Source organism: Seriola dumerili, unplaced genomic scaffold, assembly GCF_002260705.1.
Source record: "Seriola dumerili isolate Sdu_G_001 unplaced genomic scaffold, Sdu_1.0 BDQW01000331.1, whole genome shotgun sequence".
In the NCBI taxonomy this organism is placed as follows: domain Eukaryota; kingdom Metazoa; phylum Chordata; class Actinopteri; order Carangiformes; family Carangidae; genus Seriola; species Seriola dumerili.
Window position 1 is genome coordinate 9,701,176 of NW_019174586.1, and position 14,694 is coordinate 9,715,869.

At 42.3% G+C, this 14,694-nt stretch overlaps 1 protein-coding gene across 1 annotated transcript in view; it reads right to left on the reverse strand.

Annotated features, from left to right (window-relative positions):
• Nucleotides 1-11,260, reverse strand: part of LOC111232566 (peroxisome proliferator-activated receptor gamma coactivator 1-beta-like) — a 98,378-nt gene extending 87,118 nt beyond the window's left edge. The window contains exon 1 of the mRNA XM_022760147.1: nt 11,180-11,260. Coding sequence (XP_022615868.1) covers nt 11,180-11,260 — 81 coding nt within the window. The remainder of the gene's footprint in view (nt 1-11,179) is intronic.
• Nucleotides 11,261-14,694: the final 3,434 nt, after the last annotated feature.

A 14,694-nucleotide genomic window follows, 5' to 3' on the forward strand; every position in this document is an offset into this window, starting at 1 on the left:
AATCAGGTAACAGAGGAGGAGAGCTTTAAAGAAATAGGGCAGCGAGCTAGCTCGGTGACTGCTGGGCCTCCACGCGCTTTTCCTACAAAGCCCTGAGCTGCTGGGTGAGATTGGATTCCCTCTCCTTCAACCTCTTCCTATCTCCCTCAGGTGTGTGTGTGAGCTGCGACGTGTGTGTGTGTGTGCATGTGCAGAGAATGACAAATTGTCTCACGCTCATGTTGACACTATCAATATAGCAACAGGGAGCCTGTGATGAATACAAATTGCCAGTAAAGGTTAGCTAAGGACACATGGCATACATACACACACACACACACACACACATGTGTGTATATACACACAACCGCCAACATATGTGCTCGGATAAAAGAAAGAAAAAAGGCCTTAAACGTGAAGAGTAATTCAGATAAGGGATGTACTGTATTCATGCAGCCAACATATGAAATAAATATAATCACCCGCTCATCCTCTGCCTCTGCACGTCATGGTGCGTGCATGGAATGGATGGATAACACAGTACAACGCCAATTTATCCACTCTGTATAGCAAAATCTGAAAATGATGCACACAACATACACAGTCGATATGTTGACGTTTGAAGCAAAGACATCCTGAATGACAATATTTACCCAGAAACAGCCGAGAATCATCCAAATTGTGTTGATTAGAGGGTAAACACAACATGTTGGGGTAGAAGGAAATGCTGCGGAACGCGGCCAGATAAACATGTTAGCAGTCACACAGTTCTTCTGGGCTCCTACTGGGCCCCACTGCCCGTCATCTATGCATTGTTACGCACCCTGTTGCCCCCAAGGCCCCCTTTATGTGCCCAAAGACCCAGAAACCGACCAGTGTTGGCATAATACCACCTGGCCCCACATTGTCTTTGTTCCTGTAATGCGGATAAACAACCTTTATTTGGGAACATGTTCCCTGTGAGCACAGGATAAACTCAAAATACTGAGGGTGTTGGAGCAGATTTTGAGACAATAATGCAGAACCAGCCTCATTTTATATTCTCCTAGATGCAAGCACTTTGCAGAAATCCAATTAGGGTTCCAGCTTATAATAATTTTCTTTGTTAAATAATCTGATGATTATTTTTTCAGTTAATAGAATAATCATGAGTCTGTTAAATGTCAGAAAATAGTTTAAAACGTCCATCACAGAGTCTCCACGGTAACAGCTATAAATGCCCTGTTTTGTCTAACCAACAATCCAATCGAGAAAAGCAGCAAATATTTATATTGGAGGAAGCTGGAAGCAGAGAATAATATTTATTTGCTTGATAAATATTAATCATCAAAATATTTCCCAAGTAATTTTGTGTCATTTGACTAAACCAACTGATCCACCGTGAGCCTTGGAGGTTTTTTGGGCACCTGAAGGTGTGGAGGTATCGGGCCATAGCACAGACCGGCCTCACCACAACATCACCATGACTGAGAAAAGTTGTGGGTTAGAGTCCCACAAGTGCAGTTTATCTCACTGACATAACCAAGATACTGAATCCACTCACTATCAGTGAGCCACAAAAAGGTTAAATGGTATGTAAATGATGATTTAACAATAAATAACTAAAGTGATAAATCCTGTGTGGTCTGCTGAGCATCTGAATGTGGCATAAAGATAAGAACCATAAAAAAAAAAAAAAAAAAACGGAGAGAGACGGAAAGGAGGAAGAAAATATGATGAGGTGATAACAGTGAATCACAGCGCTGACTGTGAAGTATATAATCTGTATTAAAACTATAGCCTGCAGAGAGTGAGGGAGAGAGAGAGACGAGATGGAGGAGAAATTTACATCTTCACATCCCACTCTGGTTTGAGTCACAGTGAGAACGAGCGTCAACCTGGAACAAGCCGACAAAAACCGAATAGATTTTCATATAAATTAAGACGGCAAAAAGGCAGCCAGTGAATCCCTAATAAGTGTCTTTCTCTCGCCCACCATCACGGTTCCCTCTTCCTCTCAGTGTAACACACGCGATGAAGCCATTGTGCGTGTTGGACACTTTGCACGGCTGAGTGCTGCTCTGCTGCTCCACCTCAGGGGAAGAAGAACTGTTTGGAAAATCCTGCAGAGTAGATGCAAGCTAGGAGACAAAACTGGATTTAGAGATTCTGCAGCGGTTTCCCAGTGTATAAAGATCTGTCCTGTCCATGGCCTGATCTGAGGGGAGTTTCCACTGCCGAGACTGTGACCTCTGACCCTTCCTGTTTGCTTGTGCTGTATGCATTTATTCCCCTTACTTACTCAAGAGACTACAATGTCAAATTAAACTATTCAGAATTAGCCTTTGTACATTCTGTGATGGTAAAGCAGCCTATAGAATAACACTACATCATCTCAGTAGGTCCTAATTAGGAGTATTGTTTAGCTGTGTTTGGCCTTAAACCATGCTGGTCAGTAAACCAGCTCTAGCCCTGTTTATCTCTGTGTTGGACACCAGGCTAAAGGTTAGCTTTACTCTGCTTTGTAGCAAAGACTAAAGATAAAGCTACATGATTAACAGAGAAAAAGTTAATAAAAAATTATCATAATGGAAACCAATGGATGGATCCTGGTGATAATACAGTTAAAACCACTGGTAGTGAGCATTAAATGAACCTGGATGATATCTTCACTTACTCGCTCTCAGTGTGATGCAAGCTGCACAATTAATCACATTAAAATTGCAATTCGGATTCATTTCTCCAAGCAATCTCAATGAGATCAGTTCTGCCGTGTTTGCATTAGCAGGGAGATTCACTGCTTTAAATCAAGGGCTCCTAATTACACCTGACTTGCATCAACAAATTACAAGACTAGATTACACCGCGTGACAAACTGCACACAAGCAGCGTGGACGGGAACTTTATTTATAGATTAGGATGATCAAAGGAACATATTTTGCAAGCAGCGATTTGTCATATAGTTTATGTATGGCACAGATTTATAACAACTGCTTGACATTAAAGGCGACAATGATGCTAACAACTGACTGTGCCAACATTAAAGGTCTAATATTTTACACTTTTCCAGTGTTTTATTTGAAGTGTTGGTCCATAAGAAGATATATTTGTGGAGAACCAAAAACCATCTCTCTGGAGCTCTAGCAACAACAGGTCAGTGAGCCAATCAGAAGAGAGAAACTGAGCCTCTCTTCTGATTGGCTGATTGTTTTCTGAGTGATGGAATAAAAAATAGCGCAGATTTCAGGTAAACACTCAGAGAAACCAAATCTGGCAAGGTTGGATGGTGGATCTAGATGGGCGGGGCTTGTGGCATGGCTGAGAGTGGTGACTGCTTTGTTGTGACATCACAAGGTTAAGTAAGTCCCGACGGCTCCTTTTAAGGCTCAGTGTGTGAATACAGGCTGTGTGCATTTCTCTCTGGACTGTGCACTTTGATACTTTCACAGTATTAATTTAGAACCTAGACCTGCTTTACAATCAAACATCACATGGAAATCTAATGTTATACAATATGGGACCTTTATCTCCTCATAGGAGAGATAATTGTCATCTCTTTTCTGAGTAAGAAAATCTTGTTCAACCCAGCATAATGTGAGTGTGTCTGTGCGTGTGTTAGCTGTAGCCTGTAATGCCAAGCAGGCCTGAGTGAGCAGCTGATGAATCACCAAGCAATTAATTATTGAAAGACCCCTCACCTGCCTCTGCTAGCATGTTAGCTCGAGACAGAACACTCCAACATGTGACACACACGCAGACAAACATGCACACACGCATACGGTTTAGGATCCTTGCTTACACACACACACACACACACACACACACACACACACACGCGCCCCGTGAGGGAGGGGGGTCAGCATCTAAGCCGGATGCCTGATGAACCTCAGAGGGATTTGGGAGGAAGCAGCCATATTCCCAGCGCCCACTCTGACGCACACACACCATGATGAGGATCAACCACACATAAACACACATTTGTAGTTTACACTTTCACAAACACACACACACACACACACACACACAGACACACACACACACAGACACACACACACACAGTTATCCACTAGGCACCTTGGTGTGGCACCACAGAAACCACCAGTGTTGGATTATGTGTTGGCAATATTACCCTCACCAGCGTCAGTTATAGCAGCAACAGAGCGAAACCGTATCTGTTTCTTTCAATTCAACAATTTGAAATTCATTTTAGCAGAGAGGAAATGTAATGACAAAACATTTAAACCAAACACAGCTGCTGAGTGCATCTCCAATATAATCCTTCCTACAACTTCCTATCCCACTCAGATTATGGTTAAGGGAACATTTTATTGCATCTATTGACCCTTTGACCTTTGACCTAGGTTGCAGTATTCTGTAATTTGTAGTATATTCACTGTGATTCACTCACTAACTGCATCAGCTACACCCCTGAAATATAAAGCAAACTGTAAAATGCAAATGTGGTCGAAGATCATATGCGCATTCTTGAATACATTTTTACACATACACATCTTATGCTGCATATGCATGCTTACGTATGTACGTGCAAATGATGCTCATGAGCTCAAGTGTGTGTGTCCAGCACACAGTGACAGAAGGGACAGGTGAGTCACTGTGGGGCTGCAAGCCGAACACATTACACTGCAGCACTGCACATCACGACTCAAGACAGCAGAGAAACGACACACGATAATGACACAGAATTGGCTGTTTAAAAAAAAAAAAAAAAAAAAAAAAAACTAGGAACGAGAAATAAAAACCTATAAAAGAAAGAAATAGAGGAGAGTCACAACAAAAAAAAGCCAAAACCTGTGAGCAGAGAAGGCGACAGATAAGATGCAGGCAGAGACAGCTTTCTGTCCGTCTGTCCCTGGCACAGTGTAAATCCCAGTCACCGCCAATAACACCTGTATCCATCACTCCTGGGTGGAACTTCAAAGCCTTGTTATTTATACACCTGTCTGTCTGGCTGCTACCTAACTGTCTGGATCCCTCACTCTTCTCTGTCACTGCCCAATTTAAATCAGATTTATTGGTCCACATCAAGAAGGTGATGCGCCTAACTGCTTGCAGACTAAGTAGAAATGCATTATGAGGGCGATTTATACGCCAATCAGACGAGTGTGTATGTGTGTTACTGCTTCATTCATACCAATATCTATGATGCGAGACGCTTGATAATCCCACTTTTATTTCTCTTTCCACCCACCATTTATTCTCACCATCAGGCCGGCCAGGTTTGTACAGGAGCCTTAACACTACATGTAAAGGAGTAATCCACCTTGTCTTTGGTAACTGTTGCTCAGATATTTCTCCACTGTACCTTCCTCAGTTTCCATGTCAATGAAAAAGCATTAGTCGCACTATTAAGTTATTGTTTCTTTGGCATTTTTTTTTGTTGAAGTTTGTGTTTTTGCTGGATTTCCTTTATCAATTCTCATGCTAAATTCATTGCTGTTTCTTTCTGCTGTTGATATGAGCATGAGCTTCCCTCTTTCATGAAATGATCTATCTTGTAGTTATATTACTGTTATCTCATCAATGAGCCATAGAGAGCAGAACATTTGTGATTCACATGAAAATTGAGCAGAAATGTTCACTTTAACAGCAAAAGACAATGCTTAGATTTAATAACTGGCAACTAAAAGCTTTAAAAATGTGACAAAATGATGTCGATGATGTCTGCAGAAACACACCATCAAGCTAAATGCAGCTAAATAGATAAACGTGGTCAGTAAGGGAGTGTGTGATTTCCGATCCAAAATCGGATAGGATCATCTGACAGCCAGGGATGAGGGCACGACTGCTTACTGTGTAGGAGCGTATGAACACCGCATGCACGCACGCACGCACACACACACACACAGAGAGGCATCATGGTTATAGTATAAAGTGCTGACTGACAGTATGAGGCTCTATAGGGCTACACAGCAACACAGTAATGGCTTTAAGCTTTATTAGCTTTTCCATTTGTTTGGTGTAGGCGTTGTTTCGGAGATGCAATTAATGTTTTAAACACTTAAGAGATGAGTTTTGTCTTGATTAGTCCACTTGATAATAACATGTCAGTTGGGGCACAGAGGAGGCGAACATGGAAACAGTGAGTAAATTGCTGATGTCTGCGGACAAGGTGCTCTTTAAAAGTACTTCCAAAGTTTTTCTGTTGTTTGTTTCAACCTCCAGTTCACGTCTTGTTCCTGTCTCAGGCTTCCCTGTTCTCTTCTTTGTGGGTTTTTTTTTTTTTAATCACACCCCTTCAAGTCTTCAAGTCATAATTTAACGAGTGGGCAAAGCTGCAGTTAACAGTCTTGATTGAGTTTGAATAAAACAACCTTTTTCAATTCCATATGACACAGAGGCTCTGACATTTGGACTTCTCTTGAATCTGACTACATGTTTTCTGTAGAATACAGTGGAGTAACTTGGACGCAATCTTTGCAATAAAACTTTTATGATCCCTTTGAGGAAACTGGTGCAACTATTTTTACTTGACAACTTGACCTCCAGACTTGAAAAGAACTTCAAATAAACTTGACCGAAAACACACATGTAGCTTGTTATTGTGAATATGTTTGTGACAACGTTTAAATTTTCAAATAGGAAAAGGGAGATTCCACTTTTTTCTCCCTGAAAACCAACACGTGTGCTTTGAATTCACATGTGAATTTCTCTGTAAGAGCACAGTTGCTTAACCGCCACTCCTGAACGACCTAAACAGACTAGACGAGCCACGGCTAATATTTTACTAGCATGTGCCCTGTGGCTGGTTGTGTCCTGTTACAGCAGGATGTGGTGACTGACGTTAAGTCTGCCTGATCTTCCCAGACTAAATCTCCTGAACGGACCAAGACCGGCCTTCGACACCCGGTCAATGATTAGAACTGAAATAGGTTTGAGAGACCAGCTGCACTCTAAACCGGCCTCTCAACAGCCCCAGTCATATAACTGGAGACAGAAGACAAAGACATGGTTGAAAGGAAAGGAAAACTGATCTGTAATTGGTTTCACCAGGAGGAAATCTGATTGGTTTTGTGTTTAGATAATGGCAGTGGCAAGTAATTTCAGCGTCACATTTTTAACATCTATGCTGAATGAGGCTGCTATAGCTAACAGTTGTTCAGGTTAACTAAATGACTTTCAAAACTGCAACTTAAATGTTTTGGGGCGGACGCTAAAGAAAAGACAGTTTCCTATGTCACAGTAACCTAGAAACAAATCTACTTTATCAAATCTTTCACTTTCACAACAGCCTTTTAATGTTGACCTAAATTTGTGGAACACGAATTAACACATTCACTGCAACCGTGAACTTATCTAAAGAGAGGCTGTATGTGAGACATAAATGTCCGGGGACCGGACTTTACCCTGTCAGCTCCAAGAGTCCATGTGTGGATTTCAAATTCCTCTAAATCTTAGAGATATTGATTATTATCTCCTTCAGCTGCAACGTAGCAATGTGAAACTATTCTATTTATTTCCTAAATCAACATATGTTATATGTTGTGGTAAGTACGTGTGTTCACCTGTGTTTTTACAGCAACGACCAAACCACTGAGTAATCACATGAGCCCCCGGTCAGTGATCTGGTGCAGTCTGATGTGATCATCACTTTGAGAGCGAATTTTTCAAAAACCAAAGACATCAGATAAAAGATCAACCCTACTTTCCCAGAGCTATAAGAAGTATAAGTCCCCTGGTTCTTATAATGACAAAACATTGATTTATAATGTCAACGCTGCGGCAATGTCTACCAATTATATTTGCAGAAATTAAATGGTAATCATTTTGACAGGAAGTAGATGTTGTTGGTCTCTAGATAAATCATAAAATCAGTTCTGACCTTCTCAGTCATTTGTTGGGATTCAATGTGTGAAAAAGAAATAAACTGCAGCACCATCAAGTTGGTAAAAATCATTGCTGAGCAGAAACATTTCCTGACATCTACAGACAACAATTCACATGAAAGGCAAACAATTTTTGCAAATCAGGGCCATTCTTGCTTCAACAGCTTCAAATGCTCATGTGCCATAAACCCACTGAATCTAAATATATCATAAAATGCTGAGAGGGAAGAAGTGGAGAGAAATGACAGTAAGCATGTGTACTGTATGTGTAAGAGAGAGAGAGGTAGAGGCTGTATGGCAGAGAGAGAAAGAGAGAGAGAGAGGAGGAAGCAGTCACATGCTAGGAGGAGGGAGGGAGGGGGGAGACTGTCTGTCACCCGTCTACGTCACGAGTAACGCCTCCCTCCCTTCCCTCCCTCCCGCCCTCCACTACAACTCACATGACTGCAGCAGCCCTGTTCTGTAACTCCAGTCACGAGGATAGAGTAGTATTACAATAACCAGCCGGCAGGGGCGAGCAGCACAGACACACACTGAGAGAGGGAGAGGGAGAGAGAGAGAGAGAGAGGGAGAGGGAGAGAGAGAGGGAGACGGACGAAAGCTACCAGCCAGCCCTAATAACCCTGAGTAAATATTAACTTACTAAGGCTACATTTGTAGAGTAGATAACCTTATCGTTCTACACATGAAGAAAGAACTTAAGCAGTGATACAATGTACAATTAGATTTTTTTTTCCCTGTTCCTCATACTCATGTTGCACTTTTATCTCTCTCTCCCTCCATGTGTCACTCAAGGACTTTGCAGCAAACCAGCATTACAAGCCCCAGAAGAACGATGTGCAAAAATTAGACTCCGTGTTTTCCCGTTCTTTATGCACCATTCCAGCAAACATATGTCTCCTGCATCATTTTACACACAAAATTCAGCCTGATGTATTTGAGGTCTATGGAAACTTTTGGACGTGTACTTGACTTGGAATGAGGTGCTGTGGTTTTTCACAATGATCGAGGTAGCAATGACTGATCAACAGCATCATAAAGGGTGGGATAGTGTATCATAGCAGGTGTTATCAAAATGATAAGATGACTGTTAAATAGTAGAGGAGCATAATAATGCCTTTGCAGATTAATGGGGTCATGATAAAAGTCACCACTGAATATATTATAGACATGCAAGTGTCTGCAGGGATGTTGTGGTGATACCATGGGACACACTAATCCAAAATGTAGCTATGGTAAAGCCATTGTATAAACTCAATAAGCTTACAATATACAATAAGTACAAATATGAATGGTATGGTTGAGTGATGTCACAGGATGTGACGATCTATTGATGTGGTTCTTCCTCAATGATGGGCTGTTTCTTCTCATTTACCGCTTCACATCATGCAGTTCACATCTGTGTGTGTGTGTGTGTGTGTGTGTGTGTGTGTGTGTGTGTGGAAGCACATGTCACTGCTGCATGTTATAAATAGCCCACAGTCTCCCTGGATCCCACCACACACTGAATTAACTCGCTTAAGCTGCCAATCACACACACACACACACACCTATCACATCCTCCGATGACCGTGCAATCAGAGCAATAACAATCACCATGACGTAATCTTATGTCACACTGTGATGCAGTAAACACCGGGGTCCCATATTCCAATGACAGACAGTGTTGTGGGTTTACGTGCACGGCAGAAATCCGTGTGTGTTGTGGAAGCACGACTCCACAGCCGCAGAAAGGTGGAGATGGACCTGATACGTTCTGTCGTGTGAGAAATAGATCCCCCCCCCAACCAAACCCCATTCGGAAATCTGCTAATTTATTGTTTCCTTCTATGTGCGCAACAAAATACATATCATATTGCACAACATAAAGCTATTGTTAATCAATAATTTCTTCTAGTAAATTCGGAATGCATATTATTTGCAAAGCAACACTTAATTTCGATGAAATCTCAACTTCTATAATTGTTTCACACCACTCGCTACCGCCCCCCGCGGTGCACTTAGATAGGAGAACATTCTGGGATTAACAGGAGAACCAATTATAAAAGTTGAATTATTATTTTAATAAATGCTGCTATGTGTGTTGAGTGTAAACCGAATTCAATCAAACACCCTATCCATTCATTTATAATATGAATTTATGTTTTACATGTCATGCCTGATAGCCTGCAGGCAAGGAATCCCTGAACTGTAGAAATTTCTGAACGCAGTTTGGCGTCATGACGTTTCCTTGAAATTTAGCGCAACATAATTTCCCTGACCCCCCCACCCCCCCACCCCGGCAACACCATCGCTTAATACACTGTCCGTCATCACCACCCCTCCAGAAACACAGCCCAAAAAGATCCACCGTTTTCATTTGGCCAAAGCAAACTACCGTGTGAACCAGACAAACGTTTTGTAACCGTTACCAAACGATTACGCAAACGATTACGAAAACGCAAAATCGCTCCAACTTTCTCAGCTGACCAAAACCCTCCGTCTCCTCTGCATCTCGTTGCTCTGCAGACCATTATCTGATTAATTGGCCAATCTGGGGTAAAAATTACAGCGATGGGAGTTTCTCAACTTTGCAGCGCAACGAGCGAACCTGCAGACACCCAACGAAGAGACCCACAGATCCCCAGTTAAGCTCACGGTGCGGTGGCAAGCAGCTTATAGTGGAGTGCATAAATAACATTACACAGCACTGATGTAGCCTATAGCAGTGTTTCCACAAACGGACTCTTTATTGAGCATCCGCTTGGATTGTGCGAGAAAAATGTACACAACACACGTATATACATCGAGCCGAGCAACACATCAAGAAAAAGACACACAGGTATGCATTTTCTCTGCCCAAATTTTAAATCTAAGCAGTCCTGTAGCCAGTGGATTAGTATCATAATGTCATAATATCATAATAGTCCTCAGGCCAAGTCCATGCGTTCAGGGGCGCACCACGTGTCCAAGTCTCCGGCACTGAAATTAAAACTTCCCTCAAGAATGCGTCAAAAGTTTCCCAAGCGCCCCTCTGCATACCAAATAATCCTCCCCGAGCAACAACACACCGGCTGCCCTCCGCTTCCAGCGCCAACACACAGACATTTATTCGTTTAATCCGTCCAGTTCCCTCATTGCCCACGACCGATGACATTTCCTCCAAAAACACGTGAAAGCCAGACCTCAAGACATAGTAGACATTCACACACACACACACACATACACACGCAGACCGAGACACCGGTTCGCACTGAGCTGAAGAGATGCTGCTGACAAGCCGGGCGAAAGGCTCGCATCAACCGGGGATAGCGTGCGCTACAGCCGGCGACACGCGAAGACGCACCCCGGTCTGCAAAGCCCAAAGTCCCGTCCGTCCATAGAGGCTGGGATCTTACCTGGCTGCCGGAGTTTTCTGTCAGGTAATTGAAGACAAAGGACGAGAGTTCCTCATCTAATAGTGGAGCGCAGTCCGCCATCTTCTAGTGAATGAGGAGCCGTGGAGTCAGAGAGCGGAGTATAGGAGGAGGAGGAGGAGCAGTGGGCACAGGCCGCCTGCAGGGGGCGCATCTGTTTACACACAGAAACAAACCAAGACATTAAAGACACGCGGTTCTCCAAAGTGGGGTCTGGGGACCTCCAGGGGCCAATGCAGTGACTCCAGAGGTCCCATAATAAAATGAGGAATAATTTAATTTAATTGTCAATGAAATGATTGGAAATTATTACCATTTATTTGCTACAATTTGTCTTGTGGAATCACATAAAGTGATTTCAATAAATGTTATAATAATAATTAAATGAGATTACAGGTATTTTTTTAATGTCAAACGTGAAGGTGTTCAATATTTACAGGTGAAATATATGTGCAAATATGATATCCTGAATAACCTAAATGATTTGTTCACAGTATTTATAGACTACTAGCTAATCTCTCCTTATTTATTTACTAGTGGTTTAATTGTAATCAAAATTTGTATGTAATACCTCAGATCAACAATTCAGCATTATCGTTTGTCATCAAGGCCAGAAACAAACAAGCTAACATAAAAGAAACCAGTTGGAAGCTGCTTTTATTCAGTGCAACTTCAGTCATCATCACAAACACTAAATACAAAGGGCCTGACCGCTCAGGACGCACTTTGTAGGCTTGAAAGCTCCGGTTGCACCTCTCTGCCTTTGTTTTGAGAAGCCGCCACAGACATAAGTGTTGGCAGAACCCTGTTTCTGTTGCTGGGTAACTGCAAAAACCAGCTTCTGTCAGTCATTTAGCGTTGTTGATGACATATAGCTGATGCCACTGAAACTAAAGAAAAACCTGATCCCCTATTTCAGTTGCAGCGCTGCAAATTGATGCCGTTTTTGTTGACATGAGATGAGCAGGAACAATGAACAAAAACCTTTCTGTTTTAACAGCATCAAGGTCTGACTGTGCTGTAGGAGAGTTGATAGGGAAGTGCAGCGATGTTTTTCAGATGCTTCTCTAAAGATCATAAGGGTGAGTTGAAGTAATCAAATGTTATCAAGTACTTGTTACACATTTCTAATTGTAAAAGTAATTACAATACTTTGGTAACAAAAAAGTAATGATTTACTTTACTCATTGCAAAAAAAAAAACCTTTCAACACCTCCAAACCCTCCACCGCCACTTCTCACATCCGATGTATTTAACTTAGAGCCAGACAGCCTACAGTTTGGAGGTATTTCCTGACCATCAACAGCTAATGTAGCCCTTGGGGGGGGGGGGGCTAGAGCAAGTTGGCTGCTGATTGGCGGTTTGATCCCCGGCTCCCCCAAATCCAGGTTGCATCAGGAAGGGCATCCGGTATACAATCTGTGCCAACGCCATGCTCACAGGAGCAGCCAAAAGACAACAGCAACAACAGCTAACATAGCCCTGGTAGCTGCACGCTTATCCTCACTGTTAGGCTGGTTCACCACACACCCTCCAACTCCCCGCAGATCCCTCAATGTTGGCTCACCCGTGTTAAAATGACACACTTGGTGCTCAGCTTTGCCTTGTGAAGGTCAACCATTTGTAGTTATGTTGTTGTTTGCGGCTGGGAGAAAGAACAGTGACCCTGCTTAAACTAGCCAATTCACCTTAAGACTCAACCTGAAGCAGACTCGAGGCCGATTGGTAGAATTGGAGGCCATCCTCCTGTAAAAAGAACCGAGGCCATAGGTCGTTCGTGCAGCTGGTTATTATGAAGAATGTCTTCCTGTAATTGATGATGACTGATGCTTTGGTTTGAATTCTGCAGTGCACTTTGGTGACGAGCATCTGCATGTGCTGTGATTGTGCGATCAGAGCTGTCCTTCTACCTCCCTCCTCTGCAGCTCTATCACAATTTGATGAAGATGTCAGGTCACTGTCAGTTTTGTGCGTTTCTGGCATGTGATGAAAACATTTTAGCAGAAAACGACTTTTGCAAAAAAAAAGTTATAAAACTAAAGAAGTGATCAGTTTTATGTCAGTGACTCATGCAGTTTGCAAGATCACACTGGGAATTACAGTAACAGTATCATGACATGTGGTGGATCAGGATACAACACATGAAAATCAGTTATATCTGAGTGTGACTTTGGTTTGGTGTTTTATTCAATGTGAAGTTATTAAATTATTCTTTAAAGATGAAATCATGGCCTGATGAAATCTAAACTTTTATAGTAGTGTAAGAGATTTTTATGGCAGTCTGTTCTGTGATTGCACCACATGTTTCCACAATTGAAGCTATTCCCACAAGCAGCTGATATAGGCCGGAAGGGAAAATCGAGCATTAGGACACACACACTGACAGCATTGAATGTAATGTTATCACTGCATTGCAGCACACGGCTTTTCTACTCTCTCTTTCTCTCTCTCTCTCTGTGTTGTGTGTGTGTGTGTGTGTGATGGTCAGGAAAACTGTCAGAGGCAGGTGATGGCCAATAACGGAGCTCTATGTGTCTTTCAAAAGCCTGGCTGACAACACTGACCCTAATGCTGTGCATGTGTGTGTGTGTGTGTGTGTGTGTTTACAATTGAACTTCTGTCTGTGTGAGGACCAATTTGTTTTGAGTCTTCTTCTGAGCTCCTCACTCCTTCTGACCATTGCTCCTGTCTGTGATAGTACGGTACACAGCGCGGCAGCGGTGTGATTACTGGGATGAGGGATGGCAAAAGAAGTCTGACTGGTCAGGAAAGACGAGCCGTCAGTTGATCAAACAGGTTTCTAACAAAACTCATGCAAATTTGTTTGGAAGAGAAAACAAAGCTGAGACGTTCAACGCGCTCCGTGGACCAACATCATGTTTAAATCAAAGTGTTCGTATTGTCATTGTGTGTCATTGTACGTTTTGAGTGTGCTCATTGTTTTACCTCTACATCCAGCGGTTTCGATCATTTGGCTAAACTGGTGACTTGTTTAAAACCTATTTGATTGTATGACAGTTTTCCAGATCTCAGCCACGCCACACTTCGTTAAAACAATGAAACAATGAAAAACTGGAATTACCGCTTTGCAGTTGCCTGCCTCCATCACTCAGACTAGTTACAGGTTACATCCCTGTTTATCCAGTCATACAAAATATTAAGTGTTCGTGTGAAATTCTGTCATAGTTGCTGTGTGAAGTCTAGAGTAATGGCTAAAAACGTCTTTTGTGTAGTCACAGTGACCTTTGACCTTTGACCTTTGACCACTAAAATCTAATCAGTTCATCCTTGAGTCCCAGTGGACATGAAAAAAAATCCCTCATGGCGTTCATGGCGTTATCGTGTTCACGACAATGAGCCAGACGGATGGACAACCCGAGAACATAATGCTTCTGCACCTGCGACAGCCATTTTGAATAAAAAGAGTGATTTGCCGGACTTATAAGGTGTGCATTATGTCAGTGAAGGTCCTCACAAGTATATAACTACAAAAGACA